Raw genomic sequence first — 11,880 nt, 5'->3', positions numbered from 1 at the left:
AGCCCTTCTCTCATATGTCCGCCAACGCACACTCGGTTGGTTGGTTGTTGAAGGGGACATCTATGTATGCTTGAACAACAGCTGGTGTTGTTGTTGCAAGCATGCATGCATGCATGGCTTGCTCTCTCTCTCTCTCTCTCTCGCGCACTCTCCCTTCAGTCACTGACTTGTCGTGCCATCGTGGGCCCTTCTTGCGTGCAGGCGGTGGCAGCTATGCGCCAGGCAATGACCACCCACTGAAGCCTTTGTTTGTCAGCCTACGCGGGTTTGTCTCCACCATGGTGAGTCGAGGGTCGTGATAACGTCAATGCCAAATGGCCAAATGGCCGACTGCTGTGCATGCTTCCTCACGTCTTTCACTTTTGCTCACAGACCCGCTTGTGTACAGACAGCAACGACCGATGACACTCAATTTTGCAATCGCGTGCACACACACACACACACACACACACACACACACACACACACACACACACACACACACACACACACACACACACACACACACACACACACACACACACGCACACACACACACACACACACACACACAATGAACGCTCACGGCTGTGCTGCATGTTGCAGGGATCTGTCAGCACTGCATACGGTTGCACCAACCAAAGCCGAGTTCCACGCACAGCTGACGCACACACTAAAGGTGCACGAGCAGCAAGCACTGGTCAAAGCTGTGCAGTCCTTGCGCTCACTGTCATCGTTGACGAGCGAGGAGCACGCATCGCCGTGCGTGAGTTGCAAGCGATCTGAAGAATGCGCCAGGGCACGTGTGCTGCGGCGACTGCAAGCAGAGCTCGACACCAGCACGGCGATTGATGCACCGTTGTCTCGCGCACAGCAACAGCTCTGGACGGCATATACAGTGTGCAAGGCGAGCACCGGCACCATCGACATCACAGACGTGACCCATCGCCTGGTACACATGGTCACAGCGGACAACAGCGGCAGCACCAGCGGCGGCAGCAGCATGCAGGCGTCCCAGCAGCTATGGCTGTTGGCAGGTGTACCCGAGCAGCTGCCTTTGCTGTGGCGTGTGCTCTTGCTGCTTGTCTTCTTCCACAGTTGCACGCCGAGCAGAAGTGCGCAGGATGGTGTGGAGAGCGCACCGTGCGCGCTGGCTGTTGGACTGCCTGCTCACGAGCACTCTTTGTTCACTGCTGGTGGGCAAGCTGGCTGCGATGCACAAGAGCACATGCCAAAGGGGCCCACACCTGCTGCAGCCTGCGCCTGCTGGCACGTGTGCCCTTTCGTGCTGCTTCAGCACCATCTGCCACCCATGCCGGCACAGCTGACAGCAACCAATGACAGGTGTGCTCCACACAGCAGCACCAGCAGCAGCAGCAGCAGCAGCAACGGCAACAGCAGCAAAAATGTGGACAGCAACGGAACTGGCAGCGGAGGTCGCGAGGGTCCCGATGAACACGACGCACACATCGACATCGATGACCCGGAGTTGTTCGAGCTGCTGTCAGGATCCTTTCAATCACAACACAACCAACCCTCACCATCACCTGCAGCACCGTTCGCACAGCTTCACAGCCAGAAGCATCAGCACTCGCAACAGCGACAGCAGCAACAGCGACAAGAGCCAGAGACGGCTCAGCGACAGCACCAGCGATTGAGTCTTGCGTTGTTGGCACAAACAGCTGTGACGAGCAGCGAGTGTGCGTTTCGGCTCCCCACCGAGCACACAACTGCCCTCACACGTCCTGCCCAACCACTTGGGTCGCCATTTGAGCTGTTTGCGCTGGACACGCTGCTGGCATATCTTCGTTTGCTCGGTACCGAGACAAGTGCTGTGTTACATTAGATATGCGTGCATTCCCAACACACACCCACACCAACACACGCACACGCACACACACACATACACATCCACATGAGCGTGTTCCGTTGTCCTTCCATCTCACAAGGGCTCAATGCGATTGGACAGGAAACACGGTTGATTGTGTGGCCATGTTCCGTGCATTGGCTGTGCCAAATCGGAAGCTGTCACCTGGCCAGATGGCCACACTCCTCTCGGATCGCACCGCTGTGTCGCCTTACCCAGCCCTTCTCTCATATGTCCGCCAACGCACACTCGGTTGGTTGGTTGTTGAAGGGGACATCTATGTATGCTTGAACAACAGCTGGTGTTGTTGTTGCAAGCATGCATGCATGCATGGCTTGCTCTCTCTCTCTCTCTCTCTCGCGCACTCTCCCTTCAGTCACTGACTTGTCGTGCCATCGTGGGCCCTTCTTGCGTGCAGGCGGTGGCAGCTATGCGCCAGGCAATGACCACCCACTGAAGCCTTTGTTTGTCAGCCTACGCGGGTTTGTCTCCACCATGGTGAGTCGAGGGTCGTGATAACGTCAATGCCAAATGGCCAAATGGCCGACTGCTGTGCATGCTTCCTCACGTCTTTCACTTTTGCTCACAGACCCGCTTGTGTACAGACAGCAACGACCGATGACACTCAATTTTGCAATCGCGTGCACACACACACACACACACACACACACACACACACACACACACACACACACACACACACACACACACACACACACACACACACACACACACGCACACACACACACACACACACACACACACACATGCAGGACACTCTGCACGACACGTTCATGGAGGCGGTGCCACTCAAAATGCACACGCGTGACTACATACCGCCAGCAGCCGCGGCCCGGAAGGTGCTTGCTGCGGTGGGCAAGGTGTTGAGATCAAGACAGAGCCAAGTCGACACGGAATCTGTTGAGATGGCAGTGCGCTTCGCAAAGGTGCGTGCGTGTGTGTGTGTGTGTGCTTGTGTGCTTGTGTGCTTGTGTGCTTGTGTGCTTGTGTGTGCATCACAATAACACGATTGCATTCGCTCGCGTCACGATCTTTGCCTTGAATGAATATATATATATATATATATATATATATATATATATATATATATATATATATATATATATATATATATTATATGCAGACGTACGCGCACACAAAGCACTCACTCACACACATATACACATATATGCTCACTCACTCACTCACTTGCTTGCTTGCTTGTGTGTACACGCGGTTGAATAGGCGGTCCAACACGACCTGGAAGCGCAACCATCGGGGCAGTGGACAGCAGCACCGGTGCAGCCAAGCTCATGGAAGCTGCCGCTCTTGGCGTATGTGAACAGCGTCAGCATGAAGAGTGCAGACGTTGGCGAGCAGCAACTGGACTTTGAGGAGTGGTCGCCCGAATATGAGTGCAGCAGCCCTTCCCTCTTCCAGCACCTGCCCCACCCATACACCTTGTTGCAGGAGCGCGAGGAAGATGAAAACGCCCGTGCAATTGCACCGGCGCCACCGCACTCGCCAGATCACAACCGCACGAAGAGACCCAAGAAGAGGGCGCCACTGCTGCCGATTCAAGTCCCTGCTGCACGCGGAGATGTTGTACGGTGCGTGAGTGTGCCTTGTGGGGGGGGGGAGGGCTTGGGTTGTGTCATGATGCATTTACTGTTCAGGATGATGTCACTTGTGCGACAGCGCACATACTTGTGGGGCCAGTGTCCATGCATGCACTCTCTGTTTCTGTCTCTGCACTCACACTCACTTTTGCATCCACACACACGTACACTTGAACACACTCACTTTTGTATTCACACACGATACATTCACACACCATGCAGGTGGGATGCGCCACTCAAAGCGCGTGCTGTGTGCCCTGGTCGCAAGCAAGACCGCCGCAACAAAGACACGGCAGGCAGAACCCAGCGACAGCGCCAATCGCGGCAGCAGGCGCACCAGCCGTCTCCCACATCGTCAACGCCTGAGGCCACGCAGCCCCCACTGTCCACAACACGGCCATCATCACCGTCACCACTTCCACACCCGCGGAAGCAGCAGGGCGCTGGCTCGCACAGCACACAGCGGCCAACCAAGCAGCCACAACAGCAGACGCGCAACAAGAAACAGCAGCAGAAGCAGCTGCGCCGCCGCCGGCACAAGAAAGCGAGTACACCTGTTCTGGCTGGTCAGCGCACCATCCTTGGCTTCCTTCAACCCAGCCACTAGCTCGCAAAACAATGGGCAGCAACATGAAGTGTTGGCACCACCACCACCATCATCACACTTGTACACACGCAATCTGAATGCCTTACCGCTCCAATGTGTTTGACTTGATGTGCATGATCACATCGTGTATGGATGGTACTTAACCAAAGAGATAAGCGACTTTTGTGAGTTGTGATATCTGATGTAATGTAAATGTGTAATTTAATGCCAGTGAACAATGAAATGCGCAATGACCACAACAGCTAAGGTAGTAAACAATGTACACGAGGCCAGCTATGTTTGTCCGATTACACACAAAAAGAGAAAACAAACTATGCGAATATCTTTGTTGTTACATTGCCATGACACAGCCCTACACCCTTCTACCGTGCCATCATATGTGTGCTTCCTTGTCCGCTTCAACCCAGTTCTCACTCCACCACTCCATGTCAATTACTGCTGCCCTGTTCATGCTCTCCTCCCTGTTGCTGCTGCTGCTGCACATGCAACTGCGGCAGCTGAATCTCTTGCGGCAGCGACGTCGGCGGCTGCTGCTCATCATGTCTGCCACCACCTTCTTCCTGCTGCTGCTCTGCCTCACCACCACCGCCTCCTCCTCCTTCACCGCCCCCTTGCTGCCGTGGCGGCATTGGTGGCGGCGGCGGCGGGCTGCTCTGCGCAAAGTCCGGGTGCACCGGCGGCTGGCGCACCTGCTGCACGTCCTCCTGCTCCTGCTCGTGTCCCGCGTGCATGTGGGCGTGGTGGTGGTGGTGGTGGTGGTGGTGTGGATGGTGGTGCGGGTGGTGCGCCTGTGGCGGGAAGCCAGGCGGGTGGAACGACGGCGCCTCAGAGTACATGGGCAGGGGAAACTGCTGCTCCTGGTGTGGGTGCGGGTGCGGGTGTGGGTGTGGGTGGGGCAGCGGCTGGTGCACATCGCGCTCGTGCTGCATGTGTGGCGGCAGCACATCCGCAACAAACCCGTGCGCGTGGTGTGCATGGTGTGCATGGTGCGGGTGGTGTGCAGGGTGATGCTGGTGGTGTGCGTCGAGGGTGGCAGGTGGATGTGGATGCGGTAGCGTGTGGGGCACGTTGAGCGCTTGCAGCGACGGATGCAGCTGCTGTGGTCCCGGCATGGGTACCTGCTGCTGCTGCTGCTGCTGCTGCTGTTGTTGTTCGTGCTGTTGCTGCTCTTGTTGTTGTTGTTGTTGCTGCTCTGCTTGACCTTGAATGCCGTGATCCACATGCTGCCGCTGCTGTGTGGAGTGCGCACTGATCGTCGGCGGTACGGGCTGTTGCTGCTGCTGCTGCTGCACACCCCCATCTTGCACATGATGCATGTGCTGCTGCTGCGGTAACTGCTGCTGCTGCTGCTGTTGTTCCGGTTGCTGCTGGTGATGGTGCTGCTGCCTGCGCCGCCGCGGCTGCTGTTGCTGTTGTTGCTGTTGCCCCTGTGCATCCAGTGGTTGTGGCGAGTGCTGCACAGCTGCCGCGCTGCCGGCAAAGGTGTGCCGGTGCATGCTGTCTGCCTGCTGCTCCTGCCGCGACTTGCCGTGCACCGTGCGCTCGTGCTTGCGCAGGTGCCCCGACTCAATGAACCGCCGCCCACACCCGTCAACCGCACACACATACGGCCGCTCCCCCGTGTGCAGCCGCATGTGCTTGGTCAGCGACCCGCTCTGCGCAAAGCGCTTGCCGCACCCCGGGTGCGCGCACACGTACGGGCGCTCCCCCGTGTGCGTGCGCCTGTGCACCTTGAGCAGGCACGCCATGTTGAAGCGCCGCCCGCAGTTTGGCGCGTCGCACACAAACGGCCGGTCCCCCGTGTGCGTCAGCAGGTGCGCCGTCAGCCCGCTGCGCGCAATGTAGCTCTTGCCGCAGTCCTCGTAGGGGCACACGTACTTGCGCTGGTTCGCGTGGGCGCCGTTGATGTGCGAGCGCAGCGTCGTCTTGGACGCGTACCGCTTGCCGCAGCTCTCGTGCGGGCACAGGAACGGCCGCTCCCCCGTGTGCACCTGCCGCTTGTGGTCCTTCAGCGCAACGTTCGTGGTGAAGCGCTTGCCGCAGTCGGAAAGTCGCAGCAGTACTTGCGGTCCTCGTACGACACGTGCGTCTGCAAGTGCGCCGTGAGGTTGGACTTGGTCGGGAACGACTTGTCGCAGCCGGGCTCCGGGCATGCAAACGGCCGCTCCCCCGTGTGCCGCCGCATGTGCGTGGTCAGGTGCGACGACGACATGAAGCTGCGGTTGCACACCTCGCACACATACTGCTTGGACGCGTACGTGCGCTGCTCCGTCTGGCCCGGTTCCTCAGAGTGCACGTTGATCTTGTGCGTGTGCAGCTGCGTGCGCTGCTGAAACGTCTTGTTGCAGCCCTCCACGTCGCACCGGAACATCGCCCCCGTGTGCACCCGCTGGTGCCGCGTGAGGCTGCTCTTGTGCATAAACTCAAGCCCGCACCCGGGCTGGTCGCACACAAACTTCTTCTCCCCCGCCCGCGTGTGGATCTTGCGGTGCTTGTACAGGTTGCTCGCCGCAGCAAACCGCGCGTTGCACCCGGGAAACACACACGCAAACGGCTTCTCCCCCGTGTGCGTGCGCACGTGGTCGCGCAGGTGCGAGCGCGTCCTGAAGCGGGCGGTGCAGTTTGGGAAGTTGCAGGCGAAGGTGCGGCCGTCGTCGCTCGGCGTGGGCTGCACCTGCGCCACAATCACCGACGCCTCCGACGGCGCGTCGTCCCCCTTGAGCTCCGGCTCGTGCTGCCGAAGGTGCAGTGTCAGCTGCCCTTTGGTGGCAAACCGCTTGAAGCACCCGTCGTGCCGGCACTGGAACGGCCGCTCCCCCGTGTGCGTCCGCTGGTGGATCTTCAGGCTGCCGCTCTGCGAGAACGACTTGCCGCACCCGTGGAACTCGCACACATACGGCTTCTCCCCGCTGTGCGTGCGCAGGTGCGACGTGAGGTGGCTCGACGTCTTGAACCGCTTCGTGCACCCGGGCACCGTGCACGGGTATGGCCGCTCGTCCGTGTGCGTCCGCTTGTGCACCTTGAGCAGGTACTGCAGCCGAAAGCGCTTGTTGCACCCGTGGAACCCGCACACAAACGGCTTGTTGAACTGGTCCACGCCATCGCCCTCATCGCTGCCTGATGGTGGTGGCGCCGGCGCGTGCCCCATCCTTGCTGCTCCCGCGCCCGCTGCTGCTCTGGATGATGATGATGATGACGATGATGATGGCACTGCTGCCTCTGTCGCTGCCTCGAACCCAAACATGACCGCGTGCTCCTGCCCTTCCTGCTGGTGCTGGTGGTGTTGTTGCTGCAAGTGTGGCAGTTGCTGCTGTTGCTGTTGCTGCTGCTGCTGGTGGTCCATGTGCAGCTCGTGCTGGTGCTGCTGTTGGTGGTGGTGGCGGTGGCGTTGCGCCGCTTCTGCATCCTTGGGTGCCACAGCACCAGCAGCAATAGAGCCTGATACTGCTGGCGAGTGTTGCTGTTGGTGATGCTGGTGGTGCTGCTGTTGGTGGTGTTGGGGATGCGCAGTCGAGGTGACGTCGATGAGAGACGTTGGCACGAGTGCGCGGGACGCTGTGGGCGCGGTGGCGGCCGCAGACGATGTGGCCACGAGGGGCGCTGCCGCTGAGGATGCTGCCGTTGACACGGGCACACTGACGCTGGCGGCCACAGAAGACGATGGGACGAGCGGAAGCGCCGCGCTGGTGGGAAGCTGGATGGCTGATGACGACGACGATGACGACGACGGCGTGCTCACCATCGACACGGGCGGCGCAGGGTGGTGCATGGTTGCGCCAGCGGAGGAGTGTGGGGCGTAGGGCGTGGGGTGCGGTGCAGCAAACTGCGGTGGCGCGCTGGACACGTGCGGCTGCTGTTCGTGTGGTGGTGGCACATGGTGGCCGAGGTGCGCGTGTGGATGCGAGCTGGTGACAGAGATGATGCCGTCGCCAGATTGCGGTGGCAGTGGGGCCATGGACATGGGCGGCGGCGGTGGAAGCATGTCATGGTGCTGGTGCTGGTGCTGGTGTGGTGATGGCAGGTGCTGGTGCACATGCAAGTGGTGGTGATGGTGATGATGGTGGAGTTGCTGCTGCTGGTGGTGGTGGTGGTGTTGGTGGTGTTGGTGTTGGTGGTGCTGGGAATCGAGGTGCGCTGGGCGCGAGGCGTCCTCTTGGCTCGTCACATCGACTTGTTGGTGGTGGCTGCCATACTGGAGCTCTTGAGGGTGCGAGTGTTGGGGCATGTGGTGGTGCTGCTGGTGTTGCTGGGCGGGGAGCTGCAGCATGGCTTGGCCATCGTCGTGGTTGGCTGGCATGTATGGCACCGGCAGGGACACGGGCGCCATGAACCCAGGCGCAGCCTGCTGTTGGTGCTCATCTTGTTGTTGTTGGTGCTGTTGGTGTTGGTGTTGGTGCATTTGTGGGAGCATTGGTGGCGCTGGTGGCGGCGGTGGGTCTGCTGCAGCCGGTGCAGGTGTTGAGGATGTTGCTGGGGGTGGCGGCTGTGGTGTTTGATGGGTGCTGCTGTTGTTGTGGCTGTCGTGCATGTCGGAGGGTGCTGACGCGGGTGGTGGTGATGATGATGTGGCCATGCCTGCGCTCATGCTGCCGTCGCTGTGGGGATTGTGGCTGTCGCCGCCATCGTTGTGGCTGTTGTTGCTGTTGTTATCGTTGCCGGTGTCGCTGTTGCCGTTATCGCTGTTGGTGTCTGCAGGGACTGCTGGGAGCTTGGCGGGTGGCTGGTGTTGGTGGTCGTGCTGGTGAGGGTGAGTGGATGTTGTGGTTGCAGTGCCGGTTGTGCTGGGGATGGTGGTGTCCGCCATAATTTCGTTTGTGTGTCACAGTCACAACAACAACGCAAACCAGGGTGGGTGGTCCTTCCTGTGATGCGTGCGTCCCTTGCTTGCTTGCTTCCGCTTGCTTGCTTCTTGGTGGTTTGTTGTGGATAGTCACCCTCAATGCACAGTTTGCCTCTTGCTTGCTTGCTTGGGGTTTGTGTGCGTGTGATATCCACCACGATGCGTTCCAACGCTTGCTGCTGCCTGGCTGCTGTTGCGTGTCAGGCGGCCCGTTGGGTGTGCGGTGGTTCTCTTTTGTGGTTTTTGGCAAGAAAGCAACGGCTGGGGATAATTTTGTGTGGCGCGTGATCCCTGAAGTCAGGAAACGCTGCATTCGTGGTGTCGCTTGAAAGGCAGATGTGTTGCCAATTGCGGGCAGTGCAATTTGCACAGTGCGATGTGGGTTGAGGGGTGTTGTGGTCCTGCGAGCGAGTGTGTTTTGTGTGTGTGGGTGTGGCGTGTGGTGTGAGGGTGAGGAGGTGTTGTGTTGTGAGCGGTCGTGGTCAGTGGTGGTGTGTTGTTCTGTGTGAGCAAGTTGGTGTAGACAGCCGCACAACCACACAAGCACAGGGACAAGCACAACAAAGAAGAACAACACAGGCGCTCTCGCTATGCGCGTGTTTGCTACGGTGTTCGTGCATGTGGAAAATGACTGACGTTTTGTGGTTGTTGATGCCGTGCTTTGTTGTTGTTGTTGTTGCTGCGATTGCTCCTTCAGCATCGTCATCGTCATCGTCATCGTCATCGTCATCGTCATCGTCATCGTCATCGTCATCGTCATCGTCATCGTCATCGCCATCAACAGCAACATTATCGTCGTTATTGCCATCAACATAATCATCATGGGACAAGGGGGATCGAAGAAGGGCGCTGGCGGCAAGCTGCCCAAGACGGGGCCAGCCTCTCAAAAAGGTGTGTTTGGGTGCGTGCTTGTTGTATGTGAATGTGTGTGTGTGTTTGGTTGTTTGTGTTGCTTGTGTGAATGTGTGTGTTGTTTGTGTTGTTTGTGTTGTTTGTGTTGTTTGTGTTGTTTGTGTTGAAGATCGGGCAGAGATCAAGCCACGCGACCAGGAACATGTTGCTGTGGCGTGTCAAAGTCATTTGCTCTTCAGCGCTCAACTGTGCATGGGCTGTGCCTGTGTTGGTGTTTGTGGTGGTATGCTGTGACATGATGTAGGGGCGTTGGTGTTTCGCGTGCGGGAGAGCGACTACAACCTGGAAGGCTTCTTGGTGGTGGCCAACGACACGATTCACTTCCAACCAAAGTAAGTATGGGAGGGAGAGAGTGTGTGTAGTTGTGTGTGTGTGTAGTTGTGTATGCGTGTGTGTGTGTGTGTCTGCTTGTGTGTGTGTGTGTGTCTGCTTGTGTGTGTGTGTGTGTGTGTGTGAATGTGTGTGAATGTAGTGAACGATAGTGACCCTCGTCTGTCAGATATAATCTCGCTTGCATGAAACATCTGCTTTCCAATTTTCAGCCACACACTGATTCGTACTTGTGGTGCGCTTTCTTCTCAGGGCTTCGTCTGCCATCAAATCGTTCAGTCTGAAGCATTTGCGATCATACGGACAGGTGCACTCAGCTGCTCTGTGTGTGTGTGTGCGCGCATGCGTGTACGTGCGTGCTTGCGCGCCATGCGCGCCTTCCTTCCTCTCGCACATGTGGTCGCTTGATCATGGCAATGACAATTGTATGTGTGTGTATGTGTGTGTGTGTGTGTGTGCGTCGCTTGATTTCACCCCCAACACAACACACGCACACGCATACGTATGCGCGCGCAGCAAGACGGGGTGTTCTCGTTCAAGACGGGGCGGGCGGCCTCGGAGCCAGAGAAGCTGTTCCGATACACTGTCGTGGTGCGTTGCGTGCTGCGCTGTGATGTGATGTGACGTTGTGCTTTCAGTGTACTCTTTTGCTCGCTTTTTGCTGCCTTACTCATTACGGCGCTGTGCTGTGCTGTGCTGTGCATGCTTGCGCGTGTTGTCTGATGTGTGTTGGTGGTGCTGGTGCTGGCGCTGCAGGATGGCTCGGACATCCACGCCGCCTTGAAGCGGCACGTGACCCGCGTCAAGTCCACCCGCGACATGCAGGTGTGAGAGGGAGAGGGCATATGGGGACAAGGAAGACGTACCTTTGACTTGTGGCGGTGCACAGTGATTTTACGCAGCTTCTGCTTGCAACACACACACACCACAGACAGACAGACAGACAGACAGACAGACACACACACAGACAGACAGACAGACAGACACACACACACACACAGACACACACAGACAGACACACACACACACACACACAGACACACATTCCGCCATGCACGCGTTGACCCACGTTACTCTCTTCTCCCCTCCTCTCTCCCTCGTTTGCTGTGCAGAAGTCGACGAGCGGATCGTCACTGCCGCGCCCACTGCCGGCAACGCCGTCCTCAGCATCGTCCGGGTATGAGCAGCCAGGGATGCACCCCGCCCCAGACTACGCGCAGCCAACAGACCTGCAGCAGCAGCCGCAGTATGTGCAGCCGGACCCGGCCAGGCAGCAGCCCGACGACTACTTTGACACAGACGGCGCCAACCACGCCGAGTACGCGCGTGCCAACTACAGCGCACAGGACACGACATACGACAGCCTGGACCAGACCACGCGGACAACCGCGCCGGCTCGCCGCCACCAGCAACAGCAGCAGCAGCGGGGCGGTGGGCAGCCCGTGTACTCGCACCTGCAGCACGAGGGCGGACCGGAGCAGGTGTACAGCAGCCTGGACCACAGCACGCAGCAGACGACGTTCCACAGCACGGCGGGCGGCATCTACAAGGAGCTCAACAGGAGCGAGCAGACATACAACTCGCTCGAGGGCACACACATGCGCGCCCCCACGTCGGCAGAGAACCCGCACTTCTACGACCGCCTCAACTAGCCCGCTCCCACCACCACACCACCACCACTTCTCTTCCCGTCAAGGAAAGTGTGTGTGTGTGTGTGTGTGTGTGT

The 11,880-nt window shown here is 58.5% G+C and overlaps 3 protein-coding genes across 3 annotated transcripts; 2 read left to right on the top strand and 1 right to left on the bottom strand.

Annotated features, from left to right (window-relative positions):
* Nucleotides 1–553: 553 nt before the first annotated feature.
* Nucleotides 554–4,072, top strand: PTSG_01291 (uncharacterized protein; the record flags this gene model as incomplete). The annotated part of the gene is made up of 6 exons (XM_004997205.1): nucleotides 554–1,796; nucleotides 1,949–2,098; nucleotides 2,265–2,344; nucleotides 2,620–2,793; nucleotides 3,092–3,456; nucleotides 3,688–4,072. The coding sequence occupies 6 exons, from the start codon at nucleotides 554–556 to the stop codon at nucleotides 4,070–4,072; spliced, it is 2,397 nt and encodes a 798-aa protein (XP_004997262.1).
* Nucleotides 4,073–4,266: 194 nt separating this feature from the next.
* Nucleotides 4,267–8,033, bottom strand: PTSG_01290 (zinc finger protein; the record flags this gene model as incomplete). Its single annotated transcript, XM_004997204.1, has 2 exons — nucleotides 4,267–6,105; nucleotides 6,156–8,033. 2 exons carry the CDS (start codon nucleotides 8,031–8,033, stop codon nucleotides 4,501–4,503), a joined length of 3,483 nt encoding a protein of 1,160 aa, XP_004997261.1. The 3' UTR covers nucleotides 4,267–4,500.
* Nucleotides 8,034–9,289: 1,256 nt separating this feature from the next.
* PTSG_01289 (uncharacterized protein) lies at nucleotides 9,290–11,806 on the top strand (the record flags this gene model as incomplete). The annotated part of the gene is made up of 7 exons (XM_004997203.1): nucleotides 9,290–9,673; nucleotides 9,697–9,803; nucleotides 10,069–10,156; nucleotides 10,407–10,461; nucleotides 10,671–10,745; nucleotides 10,911–10,979; nucleotides 11,267–11,806. Exons 1-7 carry the CDS (start codon nucleotides 9,531–9,533, stop codon nucleotides 11,804–11,806), a joined length of 1,077 nt encoding a protein of 358 aa, XP_004997260.1. The 5' UTR covers nucleotides 9,290–9,530.
* Between the last annotated feature and the right edge of the window lie 74 nt (nucleotides 11,807–11,880).

Source organism: Salpingoeca rosetta, assembly GCF_000188695.1.
Source record: "Salpingoeca rosetta unplaced genomic scaffold supercont1.4, whole genome shotgun sequence".
NCBI lineage: Eukaryota > Choanoflagellata > Craspedida > Salpingoecidae > Salpingoeca > Salpingoeca rosetta.
The sequence above is the reverse complement of the archived record's forward strand: the minus strand, read 5'-3'. Positions and strand labels throughout refer to the sequence as shown.